The sequence below is a fragment of the Belonocnema kinseyi genome, chromosome 10, assembly GCF_010883055.1.
Source record: "Belonocnema kinseyi isolate 2016_QV_RU_SX_M_011 chromosome 10, B_treatae_v1, whole genome shotgun sequence".
Classification (NCBI taxonomy): Eukaryota; Metazoa; Arthropoda; class Insecta; order Hymenoptera; family Cynipidae; genus Belonocnema; species Belonocnema kinseyi.
In genome coordinates this window covers 26665960-26687974 of record NC_046666.1, presented here as the reverse complement: position 1 = coordinate 26687974, position 22015 = coordinate 26665960, and the positions used below count along the sequence as shown (strand labels likewise).

At 28.1% G+C, this 22015-nt stretch overlaps 1 protein-coding gene across 1 annotated transcript; it reads right to left on the bottom strand.

The window, feature by feature from the left end:
* Positions 1-8263: 8263 nt before the first annotated feature.
* On the bottom strand, positions 8264-20719 carry LOC117181043. The gene is made up of 6 exons (XM_033373610.1): positions 20643-20719; positions 19817-19885; positions 15310-15396; positions 14471-14539; positions 13111-13170; positions 8264-8727 (listed from the first exon to the last, which is right to left on the bottom strand). The coding sequence occupies exons 2-6, from the start codon at positions 19833-19835 to the stop codon at positions 8264-8266; spliced, it is 699 nt and encodes a 232-aa protein (XP_033229501.1). The 5' UTR covers positions 19836-19885; positions 20643-20719.
* Positions 20720-22015: the final 1296 nt, after the last annotated feature.

Sequence of the window (22015 nt, the reverse complement as noted above, 5' to 3'; positions counted from 1 at the left end):
TATAAAGCTATAAAATTACACAATATGACAAATAAACTTCAAACACCCTTACAGTATAATTCATCTAAGGTACTTGTGCAAAAAATTAAATTTCTGAAAAAATAGTTTATCTCTGATTTCATAAATCTATATAATAATTGCTGGTGGTGTCATTTCAATCGAAACACAATATTTTTAATAAGAAACATTTAAAACTTACGACAAAAATTTATTTGACAATGTCTTTTGCAAATGAAGTTTTTCTTTCTATAGATTTTTACCAATTTCTGAAAAATGTTTCACGTCTAATAATGTTTTCTCATTCTTTTCTATAACAAATCCTTTACAACTAAACTGCTTCTGATTTTTAAATTGAATTTCACTATGGCGAAATTATTTAAAGAATCTTTTAAAAATGCTAAATTTAAAAAATATATGTCTTAAGATTTTTAACTTATTACTTAATGAAACAATAGAATTGCAGAAAATGTTTTCTGGAAAAGCTAAGACTCGATTTATGGAACTTCAACTGTTCATACCAAATTTTGTAAAAAATTAAAGTGTGAGAAAATTTCCCAGTGGGCACAAAGTTTGGCGACGTCTTTACGATATCGTTACGATATCTTTACGACAACTTTACGACATCCCATGTCCATGTCGTTAAGGTGTCTTTACGATATCGTAAATAAGTCGTATGATCTGACGATGTTTTTACAATATCGCAAAGACACCGAAACGACACGGACATAGGATGTCGTAAAAATGTCGTAAAGATGTCGTAACGATGTCGTAGAGACGTTGCAACATTTTGGACCCACTAGGTCATTATCACAGAAAAATAGATAGCATAATTAATCCACGTAAGTATGAAACTTTATTATGGTAGTTCATGCGCGTGAAATTCGTCGAAAAGTTTAAACTCATTCCGATACAAAACGCAATTGCGTTTCTCCTAACCTTTCTTCAGAAATTTTGAATATTTTTGTACATTCTCATTCCAGATTCAAACAAATATAAAATATACGTATACATCGCAGAGTGGTTAAGCAATGAGCGTGCAACACCGCACTCAGTTTAATGGCTATGGCAGCTACCCACGCACTTGGATTTGACTAGCGCCTTTATGAGCAAGGTAAACAGTGTTGCCAAATTGTAAGTACTTCCCTGCGTGAATAAAAATATTATTCTTTGGACAGTTAAATTTCTTATGCCAAGCTCAACAGAAAATTGCAAGTTTTGTAAAAATTTTCTTTTATATTCTTCTACACATATCTTGTTTATAACTCAACATTAAATTAAAAACTAGATGGTCGCTGCATAAAAATTTTCTTTATGTATTGCAAAAATGTAAGAAAATTCCTGAGAAAAGTAAAATCTCTATCATCCACTCCCACTCTCCCGCTTGTCACATTCACTATTATTCCCCTTCTTTCAAATAATCCCTCTCCAACAACTTTCCAAATTTGTATTATAGTGGTCAAACTCACCACAAAAATTGATGAAAATCACCAGGGCAGGTAGCAGAGTTCCAACAAGGATGTTCATTTTTCTTGCCAGATGTTGTTGAAGATAAAATAACGTGATAAAAGCAATGAGAAATTTTACGAGCCCGAACAAACTGCTGGAATCGAAAACAGCGATTAATAGACCTTGGTCTCTGTCCTTCTACCAGCAACCGGATAAAATTTGTCAATCACTGTTTGCCAGGTAATTCTGAAAGATATCTGAATTTTTAAGTCTATCATATTAATCAAATAATAGAAGTCTTAAACAACTATAAAACCCAAAAAAATTAACTCATAGCGAGATATTTGTATTATTATTGCTATCATTAAAAACAATCTCACTAACTTTTAAGTTTTCACCTTTTAGTAGAGCCTCAAAAATTCTTTTTATTTATCAATTTAAATAGATAAATTTTTAACTGAGTACTACAATTTTGAATAAAAAAGGATAATATTCATACCGAAATATAAACATTTTTAAACAAAAAAGACGATTCTTTAATAAAATAGTTATGTTTCGAACCAATAAAGATTTTCCAGTCAAAAAAGAAATAATATTGCAAGCAAACTGTTTAATTATTAACTACAATAATAAATATTCAACCTACAACCAAATTAATTCCTCAATAAGAAGTTGAACTTTGAAAAAAATACTTGAACTTTATCTCAAAAAACATTAATTTCTTGAAAAAAATATCATAGTTAATACTTCTAACAATAAAATATTTTAATTTAAAATGAAAATCGGTCGGAATTCATTATAATGATAAATTCTTTTAAAAAATTCGATTTTTCAACAGAATAGTTTGATCCTTGAAAAAAATTATTCATGACCAAATAGTTAAACTACAAGTAAAGTTAACTAACTGTAAAGTGACTTTGACCTAGAATCTCTTCAAAAAGAGAAAACAAGGCCATTTTTCAAGGAAAAAGTGGAATAATAAGGGAATCAATTTTTCAAAAAATAATTAATATAAATATATAATGAACTTAATATGAGAAACTTGAAATTGCTTTTAATCCAAAGAAACGAATTTTCAAAAACAAAAAAGTAATTATTAACAAATCAGTTTATTCCTCGACCAAAAAAGTTTATTTTTAATACAGAAAAGCGTTATGAATTAAATGTAAAAATAGTATTTAAAAAAAAACAGTTAAATGCTTAAACAATTAAATTATTTTGTATTCTATGAAAGTAATTTTAAGTCAAATGGTTCAATTTTAACGAACAAGATTAATTTTTGAACTAAAGAGACGAATTTTCATGAAAATACGTCAATTTTCTATACAATATTTTAATTTTCTATCAAATATTTGAATTTGCAACTTTTAAAGTATGAATTTCCGAACAAAAAAATAGGTTGATTTATAATTACAAAAAAAAGGAAACAAAAAAAACGAAATTTTTAACAAAAGAATCAAATTTTTAACCATAAGTGTATCTGAAAAGATTTAAAATAAAGTAGTTAGATAAAATAGTTCAATAATAAATGGAAAAATATTTATTTTTAACCAAATTGTTAAATTAATGTTATACCAAAAATCATGAATTTTTAAGAGAATACCAAATTTTCAAAAAATCTATAAAAAGTTTAATACTCAACCCGAACATTTGATTTTTCAACAATAAAGTTAATTTTAAACAAAACAAACATCTTTCTAACCCAACTTTTAAAGTATCAAGAAACTAAGATGGAGATGACAAATTTTCAACAAGAAACAAATAGATTTTTTTTAATTAGTGGAAATATCTTAAAAATTGTAAAAAAATTTTGGTCATTAAAAAATATGTACAAAATATATATTGAATTTTTCGAGATATTTTATTTAGATTTTCTTTTGTGTGTACAAATTTTTCCAAATAATTGTTAAATAATTATTTCAAAATAATAATCTTCTGACAGTGCTAAACAAAATAAATAAGTTGTGAAATAAAAATTATGAAAATAAGAAAAAATACCGACAGAAAACATATTTCATTTGCGCTATTTAGTTGTTTTGTTTACCATCCATAAACAATCAATTTTCATTTACGAAAATTAATTTTTAAATAACCTATAACATGACAACTAATCCGTTCAACTTTTAAGCAAAAGAGAAGATAGTTGCATTTTTACTGAAATTTTAATATTTTAACATAATAATTGTTCTGAATAGTTTCTTTGTCCAGAAAAAAGAAATCAGAAGGCAATTGAATTATCCACCGGAAAAGTTCAATATTCAACACGAAATACGGATTTTCAAACTAAAAGGAGATTTTTTTCCAAAATAATTAAATTTGCAGGAAAATAGTTTAATTTTTAGCCAAATATCTAATATTCTAACATAATAGGATATATTATTAACCATAAGCAATTATTTAAAAAAAGTTTCCTACCTAAAAATTTCAATTTTGAATAAAGAAGTAAATTCACAACAAAATAGCTGGATTTTAAACAAAAATTATGAATCTTCAATAAATATGAACTTTTTACAACGTAGTTTCATTGTTAAACAAGTTGTTGATTACAAAATAAAGTAAAAATTTGCAACGATATGGTTGAATCGCCAACGAAGCCATATTAATAACTAAGCAAACAGTTGCGTTTTTAAACAAAAATTATGCTTTTTTAAACAAGAAGATTAATTTTGTACCAAAAATGGAAAAATTTTCAACATAATACATAATCGATTGGAAAAACTGCCGGTACCGGCAAAAATGTTTCATGCCGTTGACAGCAAAACAGTTTCTACCGGTATCAGCATTGAATTTCTCTGACAGTAACGGCAATAAAAAATATTTTTTGCATGCAGTAGGGACTGTCGGAAATCTTAGTGTAAGATCATGTGATTTAAAAATTATTTTATTATAGGGATAAATCATAGAGAAACGGTTTCAGAATAGTGATCTAATAATCGAACCTTCTTCGTTTTCCAAATTTTTACACTATAATAACAAAGACGCAAAACACTCGAACTTGGATTTTGTGAAACTTAATTTGAGGCTTCCGAGAAATGATGCGGCGCTGCGGTTTCAGATCAGAGAAGCTTACATGGTTATGCAAGACATAGAATCTGAGATTTTTAATAAATTAGATTTTCAAATTATTGTCTTCTTAAGGATGTGCATGATACATTTTTAAGTTCTTCTAAATAAAAAATTAGGCAAAGTGTCAAATCTTTTCACTCTATACACTAAAGACTTCAATTTACACATTAAACAGAAAATAATAAGACCGGAATTTTTTAACATAAGCATTATTTAAACTAATAATGGTTCCATCTATACTACTTGGTTTCGCAAATCAACCTATTTTGGTCGATAACGTAATTTTTTATCTAAACACCCCTTGCAGCTAAAAATTGTTTTTATCAAAAACTTATTAGATTTAGCTATTATGCTTTTTTACAATAAATTTCATAATGAGAACTTAAAAATAGAAAAAAACATTACCTTTTTTGAATAACGTTCTACAAAATTCAATTGATAAACACATCAATAATATATTTACAGACATTAATAACAAAAACCTAACTAAAAATGTTAAGAATATTATAAAAAAGCATTTGATACTAAAAACAATATTACTATTCCATATTATGGAAAAGTTTCTGAAAATGTAAAAAGACTGTTAAAAATTATATTATTATCATTACTTTTTGCATTATTCTAAACATGATTAAATAATAAAACTAGGTAAAGACCAATCAGATGCAAACAAAATGATGTAGTTTACCATTTTTTTGCAGTTGTGAAGAATATTATAATGGACGAACAAATAGGCCACTACATATTAGACGAAAAGAACACCAAGGTAGTGACAGAATAAATTATGATAGCGATTTTAATAACCAGTTTTGTACAAATATTAATTACAATAATTTTCATTTTTTTTCTATAGGATGATATTATAATTTGACATTAAAAAAGTTATCCTTTAAAAAGATATTTTCCTGAATTAGTGCTCAATGAAAAAGAACTATGTAATTGTCTTAATAAAATACAGATCCACACCATGTAAATGAATCTTACAATAATTATATTCTTTCTTTAAAATAATCATAATATTACAAAATACGATATACTTGTTTGTCAAATTCTTACAATTCGAATTGTATAAATTAATAGTATAGTGCTAGTTCCTACATTTTTAATAGATTCAAAATCTTCATCTATAATATCTTTTAAAAATTGGCGCTCTTCCGATTTACGATATGATAAGTTAATAGATACTTGTCGACTGTCACTTTTGAAGTTATCCTCATGGAGTCAGAAAGCTTTCCCATCTGGCTCTCATAACTAGCAATATGTTTTTTAACTTATAAATTTTATTTTCAACCATTTTTTAAGTTCTTAAACTTGAATATTTATACATCAACACAAAAAATATTCTTATATAATGGAAGTTATCGTAGTTATTATTATTTCTTATTAAATATATTGGCCCAGCTACCGCTACACTCAAAGAACTGATGCTAGAATTAAACGTTTCTGCCATCTGGAGTGTTTACCCAGAATCATGTATGGAATAGGAGGACATTTTAAAAATTATGGAGAAATACTGCCTGAAAGGATCTTGTAGCAGACGATGCTAAGAAACGTGATAAGGGCTTCATTGTAACTCATAATAAAATTCGAACTGGAAACAAAATTTAATTTAAAAAAAACAAACATTCACAAAACAAAAATTCACTTTAACTGAAAAATTGAAATTAATAAACAAACAAAATTCACTTTAACTGATATAAGAATTTGAAATAAAAAGTACATAAAAAATTACGCGAATGTAATGTTAAAAATGAAAATAAATTCTTTTAACAAACAGCACAAGCTAAGATCAAAAACGAATTGACAAAAGATGTTTACCTTAAAAATAACTGTATATTCATTAATAATCGTCCTTTATAGGAGTGATTTTTTAATAAACGATAAAGGGTAAACAATGAATTGATAAACAACGCTTGTCTACCCGAAATAGTGTCATAGATTTACTGTAAATAATTTATTTTTTAGTGCTCGTCGTTATTGTTTCCATTGTAAAATGTAACATCAACGAATTTAAAAAATGCTATTGATTATTTATTGATAGGATAGGTATTTCCTTCTTAAATCTTCCAAAATAATAACTAAAAATAATTGAGTAATAATTAAAAATTATATATACAAAATTTTTTTGGTAAATTTAAGATTTTTGGAAAATAGCCCAATAACATGTTTTTCTTTATTGAGTCCTATGCAGACATTTAACAAAAAGCTAAATATTTAAAACCTGAAGTTTTACAGCTTGAATCAAAGAAACATGCTATTATTTTGATTCTCGACACAAAAATTTTAGTGATGTTTCAAACTTCAAAAATTGTAAATTTTACCTTTTTTTAGCGATTTTGACAACTTTCTAACACTAAACAAAATTTCTTTGGAAGAAACAAAATAATAACTTTTTTTTATTGCAGCATAACAAATTTCAGGGTCGACTTGTGTAACTTTTTGAAAATGTGTGCATAACACTCAATCTAAAAAAAATATGTTATTTTTACCATTTGCGAAACATTACAAGTTAACCAAAAAATTTGATTTAATTCATAATTTTCTATTATTACCATAACAAAAAAACTATACATAGAAAAAATTTGCATTAATTTTCGAAATAATAGGGAAATTTTTCGGAATTTGCAAATATTCAAAATTTCGAATTTGAAAAGAATACAGAAGATATTAGTCAAACAAAAAATGTACTTTTTCGGATTGCACGCCACAATTTATTTTTCCCGGCTCCCACGATTCGACTATTTTGATCATTTCCACTCTGACCTAATATACAAAGCAGCGAAAATTTACTTAGCATTATTATATTTTTCTGTTGCCCTAAAGAATTTAACAAAAGAGAATTCCCAATCACCAAACGACAGTTATCGATGATTTGATCTTTAATTTTAAAAGGTCTGTGCACAAACGTGTGAAAGAATCATCTTCTTCTGAATTATTTTGATGTTTTTCTTAAATGTCTAACTCTATTTATGTTAATGAAATAATTTTTGATTTTAGGCTTGAAAAGGAACCACATCCGGTTCGAAACGTTGCCATATAACACCCGCATTTCAAAAAGGCTGATCTGCGTAAGTTCCGGGTAACAAGTGCCCTGAATCTGGAGCGGAAGCCACACCAAACCGAAGGACAGCGACTCTCTCACCACTAGCGCGACGATTTTATATAAATTCTCTCCGTGTAAATACACACTGATGGCTGATCTGCGTAAGTTCCGGGTAACAAGTGCCCTGAATCTGAAGCGAAAGCCACACTAAACCGTATTACAGCGACTCTCTCACCACTAGCGCGACGGTTTTATTTAAATTCTCTCCGTGTAAATGCACACTGATGGGTGATACAGGTCCCAATTGACCACATAACCCCAAAAAACATTTTTATATCCTTGCATTCCTTCCTACCTTTGTGTTTTCGTTTTTTTACAATCGATATAGCAATTGTTAATATTTAAACAAAACAATATTTTGATAGTATTTTTATGAATATTTTCTTATTTATATGATGGTAAAAAAACTAAGCCCAGGAGTTCTTCATTTTTTTAGGTTTGAGGTATTTAAAAATAAATTATTTAATTATTTTTTGCATCATAATAAACAAATTGCTTCAATTTTCCATATTGAATAACAAAATAAAAATGCAGTTAGTTATATGAGCAACACGTTTTATTTATTATTGCACATCTACATTTCAAGATGGACGTATCAAATAATCGCTAAGAATATTAGAGTACAGGTAATGTTTCCAGCATAGTCGTCTAATGAAACTGTTTCAGCTGTTCACGTGAAGCTTTTATTTGAGATTTATAGACAACGTTTTTCCTTCCTTCTGGAACACTAATATATATGCTGTCGGTATTTGGATAATACTTTGTACCAAATCCCAGGTGGGCATCATGATATTTAGTCTCGACAGGATATCTTTCGAAAGATGATGCTTTATAATACCAATCTTTTCCCATACGTATACGAGCGCTAATTCTTTCAGTCGCACGCTTACGATGAACATATTGGTTAAAATTCATATTTGCATGCCCATGTAACTCCCCTTTTAGTATGAAAGCCAAAAAATTATTATTACGGTGTTCAACAGTTTGTAGGTTTTGTCTTGTAAGCATCCAGGGAGGTATTTTTTGATGCTTATAAATGATCCATCCATGGTAGCAATATCCATCCTGCAATCTGATTTCTATAGTGTCTTCATCTAAGTCTTCAGATGGACCTAATTTCATGAGAAAAAATAACTATTATTGAAATTTTTGTAGATTGGCATATTAAATTATTTTAAACTTTGGACAAGCAACTTTCAACAGAGAACGCATTCTACAGTCTTAAATTCTCTCAATACAAGAAAAATAGGGTAAAATTTTACAATAACAGGGGAATAATTTATTAGAATAGAGTACGTCCTCTAAATAGTGCCGCTCTCAATAGTGCCGTTAATACTCATCAGTCTTAGGGTTCTACGCCCACTCCTGCGATTTCCCCTACTCGATCAAAGTTCTTATTAGACTTCCTCAATAATTCCGCTCGATGGTTATACGAATTTACACTTTTAATCCTGAACGAGGCATTTATGCCAGCACCAATAGATGGGCCTTTTATCAGGTAGACCCCCAGTGGGCATAAAATTTGGCGGCGTCTTCACGACATCGTTACGACATCTTTACGACAACTTTACGACATCTTATGTCCAAATCGTTTCGGTGTCTTTGCAATATTGTAAAGACATCGTTAGATCATACGACTCATTTACGATATCGTAAAGATACCTTAACGACATGGACATAGGACGTCGAAAAGTTGTCGTAAAAATGTCGTAATGATGTCGTAAAGACGTCGCCAAATTTTTTGCCCAATGGGCCGGTTTATGCATTGTTGTGTATTGGCAAAAACGGTAAATATCCTTTTGAAAGTGATTTCTATGCGAAAAGCATGTAAAATTGTGTAAAATAAAATTTACAATTTAACAAAATAAATTACTTTTTAATTAGAAAAGGAAAATTTGCATTCAAATTGTTGAATCTGGAATTAGAAAGGATAAATTTTCAACGCAAAGTGGAACGGTAAAATTTTCAGCTGAAAAAATATTATTTTCATCTAAACTGATCAATCGACTAAAATGATAAATCTTTAACTGTCATAGCTAAATTTTATACTCACAAAAAGTTGAATTGTCAACCAGTAAGATTAATTTTGTACAAAAAATAAGAATTATCGATAAATTGCATGAATGTTCGACTAAATAATTAAATTTACGGTAAAAACTCCCTTTCATCTAAAGGAAAAACAAGTTCGAATCAAATAGCTCATTTTTTCACCAAAGAAATGCATTTTTAACCGAAATTATGAATCTTTAATTTAAAGAAAAAATAATTTTCAACAAACAAGTTTCTTTTTAAGCAAGTAAATTTATTGATATCCTAGAAGATGAATTTTCAACGAAAATAAATAATATTTAACTGTAATACTTGCATTTTCAACTATAAATAATTTTTGAATAAGGGGATTGATTAACTTTAAAAGAAAAACTCATTTTCTATACAAATGTCGATTTTTTTAAAACTTACGTGAATTGTCAACGAAATGCTGAATTTCGAACCAGATAAGGTCAATTTTTAAACCTAATTAGTTAAATTTTCTAATGAAATAGTTACATTTTTATTTTAAAAATTAGGTGAAAAATTGATTATCAACCTTCTAGTTAATGTTTAAAAAGAGATGAATCCAACAACAAAAAAGAATTTTTTTAATGAGTTCAGATTTTAACCGCAAGCAGTTGCATTTTTGAGAAAAAAAAAGGTAAATTCATATTGAAAAATGTGAAAAAAATTATGTTCTTTATAAATAGTTCCTTTTCAAAGTACTATTTCTACTCAAAAAACCACTAGAAGCTTATTTAGATAAAGTAAAAATTACTTTTTTAAATTAACAAAAATTTATAAAATAATGAAAATTTGAATTTCAGTTTGAATTACAAAATTCTTCAATTAAATTAGCAAAATAAACAATGGAAAAACGTGAATACAATTTAAACTTTTTTTAAAATACTCATTTTCCTTATCGTTATATTTAATCTTCCTAATATTAAATTTCATGTTTTTATGAATTTTTTTGGATTACTAATTACAGCTGCTCTTTTTGCTACTAAATACTATGTTTTTCCTTTTTTATTAATAAAAACTATCAAGTTTTTATTGAATTTTTGTATTTTTGCAATACAGAAGAAAGAAAAAACAGATTACCTGATCGGAACGCCATCTATTGAATTCATTTGAACTACGACATCCCTCCGGATAGTAAAATAACAACTCCTACACGGAGAGAAATTTTGTAGAGTCGCTCACCCAAGAATTAAAATTGTCGCTCTAATTTTACAGTAAACAGCGCCACTTCTGTTTAGTAGAATGGCTCTGCTAATTCGAGAGAACCATTACCCCTAATAGGACGAACCGTTTAACCAAGATTATAGGCGAGCCGTTTTGTAAACGTGTCGCAGCCAGTATATTTTCGCGCTTGCGCAGTTTAGGAAAATATAGCACCTACATTTCGAAAAGGCTGACCTGCGTAAGTTCCGGGTAACAAGTGCTCTGAATCTGGTGCGGAAGGTACATCAAACCGAATTACAGCGACTCTCTCCCCACTAGAGCGACGATTTTATCTAAATTCTCTCCGTGTAAATACACACTGATGTGCGATGCATCGGGCTAATATTGTGAAAAGGTTTATAAAATTCGTGTGCGTTCGAGGACGTGACAGTGGTGGAAAAACCAAGTTCCAAAGAACGTTATTCCCCTACAATCCCTATCGCGGCACTATTGAGAAGGTAGACTGCAAAATTTATGTACATCTACCATAATAAATTAAATATGAAACGTTGAAAATTTAATATTTTAAATACAAACAAACAAATGATCATTTTTCAACAAAATGAGTTTTTAAAGAAAATGTTGAATTTTTAAGCTAAATGTTAAATTTTTAAAAATTCTCTTAACCTCTTAAATTATTTAGATAAATTTTAGGAATTGAGGTCAGTGAATAAAAAGAACAAATCTGGATCGTCAAAATTAGAAATGGCAACGTTTCGAACCTGATGTGGTTCCTTTTCAAGCCTAAATTCAAAAATTATTTCATTACCACAAATAGAGTTGGACATTTAAGAAAAACATCAAAGTAATTAAGAAAACAAAAAATTGAGTGACAGAATTAACATAGCAAAGTATTCTTATAAAACAACGGTGAAGTAAAATTATTACCTGAAAACGTTTGATTAAGTATCTTGGTAGTTGAAAGGAGAAAATGAAATAAAATATTGTTCTCCAATTTTGGATTCAAACCTTTTAAAGTAAACCTTTTTTGTTTCACCCTTGTAAATCCATCATTGCAGGTTCATATTATTTCTTTTTTTTGGTAAGTTCCATATAAATGTCATTATAATCTATTTTCTTATTGACCACATAACCCCAAAAAAATTTTTTATTTCCTTGCTTTCCTTCCTAACTTTGTGTTTTCATTTTTTTATAGTCGATATTAGTGTTATTTACAACACTAATGTAGAATAAAAATATTAGACTTACTTTATTTTATTAAAACAAATGAAGGCCAAGACAATCGATGGATAATAAGTTTGACTCCAAAATTGAAGATCAATATTTTATTTCATTTTCTCCTTTCAACTACCAAGATACTTAATCAAACGTTTTCAGGTAATAATTTCACTTCGCCGTTGTTTTATAAAAATACTTTGCTATGTTAATTCTGTCACTCAATTGTTCGTTTTCTTAATTATTTTAATGTTTTTCTTAAATGCCTAACTCTATTTATGGTAATAAAATAATTTTTGGATTTAAGCTTCAAAAGGAACCACACCAGGTTCGAAACGTTGCCATTTCTAATTTTGACGATCAAGATTTGTTCTTTTTAGTCAATGACCTCAATTCCGAAAACTTATCAAAAGAACCAATTGTACATTTAGCAAAAGAAACACATCGATTTAATTAAATGGTTTAATTTGTAACCAAATAAGAAGAATTTTTAACTTAGAAATTTGGTATAAAAAAAGAATCGTTTAGCAACAAATTAAAATGTTGAACCAAACAGAACTTATAAACAAAAAAGAATAATATTGAGCCTCAGAGTATGAATTTTTAACAAAATAAAATAAATTTTTAACAACGGAGTTCAATTTTACACCACTCACTCAAAAAAGTTTAATACTGAACATAAAATGCAATTGCTGATATTTAGACACAACAAGATTTTAACTTTTACTTGCATTTAAAGAAAAATAAGATATTCACTAAAAGAGATGTATTTGCAAAATAAAAATTCATAATTAAGTAAATAAAAATAATTTTTCAATAAATAGTATTTTTATGAATATTTTCTTATTTATATGATGGTAAAAAAATAAGACCAGCAGTTTTTCAATTTTTTAGTTTATAAGAATTTCAAAATAAATTGTTTAATTAGTTTTTGCATTATTTACTTTAATTTCAAAAATAGAAGGAAGTGTCTAAATTTAAAGCAGCTTTTATGGAACTTGAATTAACTTTTTTTCATAACGTACCTGTAACGACTTACATAATTAAAAATAATAACTTACCATCTGGATTTCGCATCTTAGATGTACCGCCTGAGATGTGTAGCATGTGTTGCTCATATTCTGTTAGAACAAATAGAAATAAATCAGTGTTTAATTCTTAATACTGATACTGGCCTTTTTCTTTACAATATTTAAGATAGTCGTACAGCTTTTAAACAAGTAGTTGAGTTTTTAAAAATCAAAGATAAATTGTTCTCATTGAAAAATTTTGTATTTAAATTTCCGTCTGAAACCCAGTTGCGAATTGACGGTGGGCCCAAGGTCGGCCCAACCATCGGACAGCCGCATAGTGGGAAAAAATTTCTTTTTTGGTTTAAAATAACGTACAGCCCACAAATATTTACCGATTTGAAAAAAGCTAATGAGATATCTCAGAGAGTTGTTCAGCCTGATTTTGGAATTAGTTTTTCATTTTTTTGAAAATATGACGAAAAAATTGCCATTTTTCGGTTTGACGTTCGCGGTGCTCGTCAATAACAGGAAAATTGTTGAAATTGCCTAAGTTGCATAGAGTAACATTGTTTAATGATGTTCTATTATAGAATAAACAAAATTTTTTTCTTTAAACCAATGATTTGTTAAAAAATGTACTCTACGATTTTCCACAATTATACGTCTTTAAGTTATATTGCAAGAAATTTCAATGGAAACAATATTATATGAAAAAATATTCTCTTAAGATTATAATTATTTATATTGTAAACAAATTTAATAACCAAATGCAGCAATCAGGCATTTTTCGATCGAGTAATTAGTTTTTTTTTATTCCAATTTTTTTTTTAGTTAGGAACTTTATGATTATCTTAGCGAAATTCATAATTATTCAATATAATAATATGGAGGATTCTGAAAAAGATTATTATTTTTTTCGAAACAAAAATAAACATTTATTTTTGTGTGATTTCAAAGAAATTTTCTGAGTGTATCCATAAGAATGATCAAATAAAATTGTTTAATGCATTTTTGGACCACCCTATTGTCCAAAGATATGTTAAAATAACTTTCGATAAGCATATCTAAGGGAGCGATTATCACGAAATTTTTTATTCAGTCTTTTTTTGGTGCTTCCTAAATTTTATTAAAGATTCTGGATTAGTTGTCTTTGTGAAAAAATACATTTCATCATAAATTTGCACATTTTTATAATTTTTTGAAATTTCTCAATGAAGTGAAAAAAGCGCAGGCGAGACAGGAAATCCTGGAAGAGCAGATCACCGGTATTGCTATTCGTTCATATGTATTTTTTATATTGAAATTTAAAATTTGTTTCACAGGTCTCCAAGGGCGAACGATTTTCATTCATTTATTTTTATAAATGACAGCAATTTTGTTTTAGTTGAGAAAATTATTCTATACTTACCTCTCTGGTTTTTTAACATTATCTTCCGTGCTAATTCGCGGTCAATTGCTGATCCATCTAAATTGAAACCTGTAATATATAATTCAGAAATTCTTATTCAATAATATTTTTTTAACGAATATTAAGTCTGTATATATTCTAGGTCTCGTTGGGGGGTCTCGGAAAAAAGTAGAATTTCGGTGCCCCTGATAACTCGTTGCTGCATCATCTTAATTCAAAAAATCAAACTTATTTCGTTAGATAATCCATGTTTTTAGGTAACTCTGGGAGGGTTTTTCAAAATTTCAATTTTTTTACTTTTTCGGAACACTTTGTAGTGAAAAATGCGCTTTTGCGAAAAAAGCGGGCAATTTTTCATTGTGAAATAAAAAATATTAATAATTTTGAAAAAAAAACTTTCCAGAGTTACCGCGTAAATTACGTGCAGAAACAGTGTTTCAAATTTAAAAAGGATCCACAATATTCACAATATTCACAATATTCTCGAAAGGTTCTTTATTCAGAAAATCAAATACAAAAAATGTAAACAAAATAATTTAAAAATGCCCCCCTCCCTTGATTCGTGACTGAGCGTGACAAATTTGTTTTTTAAGAAATTCGTTTTTCGTATTTATTTTGAAATCCGGGAAAGCTACCACATTTTTTTCGGGGAAAAAATTCTCACTTAGTTTTCCTATAGAAATATGCTCTTTTTAACTTAAAATTCTAAAATTGTTTGGAAGATCTTTAGGGTCCCACTCTGTTTAGCAAAAGCAATTTATTGGTGGTTAGGAAATAAAATTCAGATATTTCTATAAGTCTCAAAAATTTGTTAAGTTTAAAAAGTTTAATATACTTACGTGGGGTGCCATCAACATCAGCGAAGTACACGGTACGTCCGTCCCATGCTGTTGTAATATGCAGTACTGAAGCCTGAGAATTTGCAGCTGTAAAATATACAATATGCATTTTTATTAAAGAGTTTTTTCAATGGAACCCAAAAATTTAAAATCAGAGACCCCACAACTTTCTTCATAATAAACAAAGAAAAAAGGTTGATAAAATTTAGAACATAATCGGTAAAAATATAGATAACATGACATTTCAGAACATTTTAAAAGAGGATGCACATTTGTGCGGAAAATGTCGAGCCTAGCTCTCTAAATCTCTTGGAGCGAAAATTAAACTCTAACTCTGGAGCGACTGCTATATTAACTACGATGGAGCCATAATGTCTGTCCGTTGGAGTCAGAAGCTAGACTGCGCGGTGCAGTGTGATAGAAGTGGAGTGATGGTGGAAGGGGGTAGGGGTAGCAGGTAGCAGACAGGACAGCGTCATTTTGGCGTACTTTTTCATTTTCATTCTAGTTTTCGTGGAAGTAGGTGACGTGTCAAGCAGTGAATTTGGAAAAGTGACAGTATTTTCGTGTTTTGCGAATCAACGAGTACATCAGATTTCATTATGGTAAGTGGCTTTTAATTCTTATTATCCAAATTATGGTCATGTTAAAGTCCAAAATAACAGGATTCTCTTTTGAGATTTCATTTTAGATATCATAAGAGCTGTTGCTTTTGAGAGTTTTCGGAGTCCCGAATCCAGAATAATTGATTAAAAACTTCTTTTTTCAGGATTCTTTGAAAACTCCTGACGAATTAGCGGATTTCTTGCAGTCGAATGGAGTCTACGTGGACGCCATTAATTCATTAAAAGGTTCGCTACTTATATTATTTATATTAGTATGTGTGTAAGATAATGCTTGCAGTTACCGAATCATTCGATTTAAAAATTTATAACTTAGTTGCATATTGTATACATATTGTATACTGCTAAGAAAGTCCGTATTGGTTAAAAAATTAATTTCTTAGTCTGAGAATCGATGTACTACATTTTTGTAATGTTTGTAACTGTTTGGTTGAAAATTAGCCTTTTTAGGACTGAAGGCCAAATATTTGATTCCAATTTTGTGTGTTTTATTTAAATTGAGTCTTGTTCGTGCTTAAAAATACATCTTCTTGGTTAAAGATTCATATTTTTCCAAAAATAAGCTATTGCAGTTACATTTTCACAAATTCAGTTGGAAATACATCTTTTTGTTTACAAATTAGTTGCGAATTAGTAACGGGTATGATTATTCTTTGCATTTAATTGTAGAATTTCCTAGAAAAACTATGTATTTGCATCTGAAATTATGAAACTTAAGCTGGGATAGTTAATTTTTAAACTAAAAAGGTGAAGCTTTAACCAAGAAGATTGATTTTCAAGCACGGTAAATACTGAAATTTAATAAAATACACGAATTTCGAACAAATTAGTTGAAGTTTAAATTTGAATAGATCGAATTTCAACCAAACAGATACATTTTTAAACAACGAAGATAATTCTTCAAGGAAAAATTAAATACTCAAATTTTCAGAGAAATAAAATAGTTTTCAAGGACAAAAACTGTCTAATTTTTAAAAAATTTAAATATTATAGATGAAAAATAATAATATTATTTAGTGAATAATAATTTTGCTGTAGAGTGTTATACCGCTGTCCTAAAAATCAATTTTTATTCTGGTTTTCGTTCTATATTAAATAGATGCTTCTAAAAATTCTTTAAGCATATAGTTATAAATATATAAGAACAATTTGTGACAGTAAGTTCTGATCTGCATGTTGCAAATAATGGGGATCCTATTTTTGCATTAAAGTTTCCGAAAAAAGTTTTTAAATTTAACACATTTTTCTATTAACAATATTTATTGTATAATTTTGCAAAACACCGTAACTGCAAAGATTGGTGATTTGCGATTTGAGAACGTATTATTGTTAACAAATTCTCCCACCTTTTGAAACCAAATAATTAATAATAGGCAATTCGGATATCCCTCATGCTTTTTAAAGCAATTTACAATTGTGTTAATGAATTGAGCTTATTAAAACAATTTTTTTTTAAATGCAAGCCATGGCCGTATTTTCTGAATTAAATGTAAAGGCTTGTAATTTTATAAAGTGAATAATTTTGTTAACACATTTGACGATTATTTAAACAAATAATCACTTTCGATTTGCAAAATATCTCAACATTGAGCCAAGGATATCCACTTTTTTCTAAAATTCGTATCCTATGCTCATTTTTGTTGAATTGTTACAAAATTTTGATGCATTTCTTCTATTTTTCAATACACTTCTTTTTTTCTTTATTTGTTCAAGCATTTCTCTTTCGAAAAAATTTGAAAAATCATATTAAATAGAACACATACAAGTATTTTTCTCACTGCGTGATAGAGAGAATGTACTAACCATTTTTTATTATTTTTTTACAACACTGGATTTGTTTAAACAATTATTTTATCCAATAAATATTTTAGAAATCGTATTTCATGAAATAAGCATGATATTAAATGATTTCGAGTAGCGAATTCTGCTACAATCTTAATGTGATTGTTGAAACAATTAATTATTGTTTTCTTTATTTATTTCAAATTGTGTACGAATGATTTACATCTGTTTAACGTATTATTGAATAAAGTAAAATTTATAATAAATTTTTAATAATAAAAGTCTATTTATTGTCCTTTTTTCATATTTTTACTATCTTTATTGTAACTATATTATGAAAAAAGTACATTTACTAATGAAAATTGTGATTCAAGTTTCAACATTTTCTTTCAACAAACCTTTCAAAGCAAAAATGCTGTATTTGAAGTAATTTATAATAATTAAAATAATGAAATCATTACTTGAGCCAACTTTGTAAAATTATTACAATTTAATATAAATACAGATAATTTTAAAAAAATTCAAGTTAATTAATTATTATTTTGTTTAAAATAAAAAATAATTTAAAATTAAATTAGTTTTATTTTATTAATTTTAAATGAATTTGTTTATTAATTAAAATAAATTAAAAATAAAATTTAAATACTGAAAGAGTGTAATATATAAATATTATTATAATATAAATACTCTAAAAAAGGGGGTAGGGGTATGGGATAAAAGAAATTAATATATTAATTAGAAATTTTATTTAAAATGCAAACATTATCGCAATTGTAGACTATTAATTTTTATTAATAATATTAATATAACCGCGAGGTGTATCTTAAAGTTTATGAATTTGCCTAAATTCTTAGGCAAAAAGAATTATTATAGAAAATCTATTATTAAATTTGAAGTAATTGATTTATAAATTATTTATAATAGCATAAATAAATTATATATGTTTGAAATTTGTTAATAAATTTTTTTTTTAATTAAAAAAATTTTTTAAATTGATAAAATTTTGGTTTTAAAGTCAAAAATTGATTGATCCACGTTTTTTCATGGAAAACGCCTTAAACGAATAAAAAGTGTGTGAACAATGGTATGTGTTTTTTAATAGAATTTATGAGTCCTCAAAATAATTCAATATTATATTCAATTCAGAAAATACGATTTTAATATTATAAATAGATTTAAAATTTAATAATAATATTAGTTATTTTTGATTCCAATGATTATATATAATTCCTAGAGATTATATATGATGCATGGATTATAAAAGTATTCTGTAACAGAATACGTTATAGGAAAGTATAAGACTCAAACAGTATATTATATTCATAGAGAGCTATGACAAATTAATGTCACCAATAGTGTAAGCTGGATTAATCATATTTGTTACAAATAACATGTTATTATGAAATTGAATGTTTTTAGAATTTTTCTCGATTTTTCAAAGAAATGAAAAAAAAATCGAACGTTAGACACGAAATCCTAGAGGAGGCTATCATGAATATGTATTTTTTAAGGTAAAATTCGTAACTTGTACGAGAGGTGTTCAAAAAGTAAGTTTCCTCAGTCTGCCGTTTTGCCCCAGCGCCATCTAGCGAGCTGGGTCCGAACATAGTTTTAGTTTAGGATATGCCGATAAGAGCGGAACCGGTCTTAGCTGCCGAAAAAATTTTTTTCATCAGTACCGGCTCGGAGAAGTTCATGATGAGCAGCGTGCAGGCAGGCCAAAAACCGCCATTACAGATGACGCAGTCACAGCAGTCGAACTTCAATCATAACACATCATCTTGGTTACCGTAAAGTTTGTCCGTAAAGTTTGTTCTTTAAAAAACAGGGCAAGGATTTTTATAAACAAGGTTTGTCAAAGCTTGAGAACAGATATAAAAAATGTATTGAAGTCCAAGGGGACTATGTAGAAAAATAGTTTATAAGTCAAACAATAAATAAATATGTTACTTTAACCTAAAAATTGTGTTTTGCTTTTTTCCTGGAGCAGAGAAACTTACTTTTTGAACACCCCTCGTATTAGAAGTCTTCAAGGGCCAACGATTTTGATTTTTTTTTATCACAGCAAGTTTTTCTTAGTTCAAAAATTATTATACACTTACGCATCTGCCACGCTCGCATTGGCAACCGTGCTAACGTAGGGTCCAGTCGTGGTCGTGGTGCAGGTTCACCTGTAAAATATAATTTATGGTTTTTTATTCAAGAATTCTTTTAAAGAGTCCCAAATATTTGCTATTAGTCCAAATCAAAGATAGCTCAAATGTAATCCCAAAGTCAGTGAATAATAATCAAGGCATCAAATGGAAATGAAGGAAATATATTTTGAGTATCTAGACATCTTGCTTTATGTATTTATAGAATAATAGTTTGTTTTTGTATCCTATTGTCCATTATCATAACTATAATTTGAAGTAGGCAATAACAAAAAATCCACCCGGAAAGACTCGTGAAATGTTTCTATGAAATGTCCATCTTAATAAATATTTAAGACATTGAAATTGCATTAAAATCATATTTAACACTTAACAATCCAGCCAATCTATAGAATTCTTGAAATAAGACAAGAATCAAAAAAAAAAATTGGACAACCACAAAAAATTCTTATTGCAATTAAAAAAAAAACTCGAAACAAAAGTAACAAAAAAGGCAAAAGAGGAAATGAAAATAAGCAGCCAACAAACCAAATCCCCTTCCTTTTCTTATTTTATTACTTTAATTTTCTTTATGTTTATTATTGTCAAATCACAATGGAACATAATGGAAAATAAGGGAGAAAGAAAACAATCTAAGGAAGATGATTTGATTGGTTGCCTTCTCATTTTTCTTTTTCTTTTTGTCTAAAGGTTTTTTATTTGATTGCAATAGAAAATTTGTGTGGTTCTTCAAATTTGATCTGGGAATCTTGGTTCATTTTTATAAAATATATACATCGTATTCTTCTTGCGCTGTATAATTTTATTCAGCTTCAGGAATCCGTTCCTTATGTCTTAAACTTTCCGCAAACAAGGTTGACACTGCGAAAACAACATTTCCAAAAAAATTTTATTATCTGATATCTCTGTAGTACTCATAATTAGAATTTTTTAAAACAAATATCTGCTATATTGGATACACCATTTCGAATGAGTAACTTTCAAAGCCAACTTCGAAATCGGATACACTAAAACCGCCTTTATAAGTTTCAGGGAAATATATAAAAATGAAACAACCTCGACCGCTACATTAAATACGTCATTTGAATTTTTAACTCTATATGAAAAATTTGAAGTCGGCAACACCAACATTTTCACAATATTCTAAAAACAAAATTGATTTTCAAGAAACGAATTTTTAAAATTTATATTAAAAATTCGGAAAGCAACAACATTTTTTTCCAGAAAAAAATGAACAATTTACTTTCTGGTAAGAATATATTCTTCCCAATAAAAAATTTGAAACTTGTTTCAAAAGTCACCAAGGTCCAACGTCGTCCAGAGAGTTCACTTAGTTAGCTGTTAAAAAATAAAATTTAGATTTTTTTGCTTTGCGCTCTATTATTTCTTGCCACTTTTATTAGATTTTGGCCCACTTTGTGGCTGCTATCAGAGCTTAAATTGGGTGTTTGAAGTGAAGAGTACGCCACGATGGATGCATTATTTCCTCAAATATTATTTTCAAGTAACCTTTAATTCTATGCAGAATAGGCGCCTATAAGGTATTTTGGACTAGCATGTATTTCTCAAAACCCACAATAAAGTTGCATCGCTGGAGTTGGAGCAATCCAGCAGAATTTTTATTGAAAGTTCCCCGTGAATTATTACATATATTTTTGAATATCCGTTAATTTCCATATATTTCCAGAAATGTTTTCAATTTTTATAAATTCCCAAAATTTATGGGAATTTCTTTTTCTGAACGTCGTATGAGGGCTTATTTTCAAAACAAAAAAAGGTACAGTATTTTATGCAGAGAGAAAATTCGAAATCAATTTCCTATAAGAACATGTATTTTTTAAGTTAACATGTTTTAATGGTTTTCAATGACCAACGATTTTGATTTTTTTCTAAATCACAGCAATTTTTCTCAGAACAAAAAATTTTTATATACTAACTTTGAAAATTAGCATGGTGACCAAAAGTGCTTCTTATTGGTATTCCAGTCAGTACATGTTGATCTTGCTGTCCTCGAAAATATCCTGGATGTGGTGTATCTACATCTGTAAAATATAATATAGGGATTTTTATTCAAAAATTTCGTTAACGATTTTCAAAAATTTGCTGTTTGTTGAAATTAAGCATGGTTTAAGTGTTATCCCAAAGTTA

Excerpts from the sequence above, each read along its gene's own strand:
- LOC117181043 (XM_033373610.1), bottom strand. Across the intron at positions 14,540-15,309 it reads TGATGTTGATGGCACCCCAC|GTTTCAATTTAGATGGATCA; the intron begins GTAAGTATATTA and ends TATATATTACAG. Across the intron at positions 8,728-13,110 it reads TAAGATGCGAAATCCAGATG|GTCCATCTGAAGACTTAGAT; the intron begins GTAAGTTATTAT and ends TCATGAAATTAG.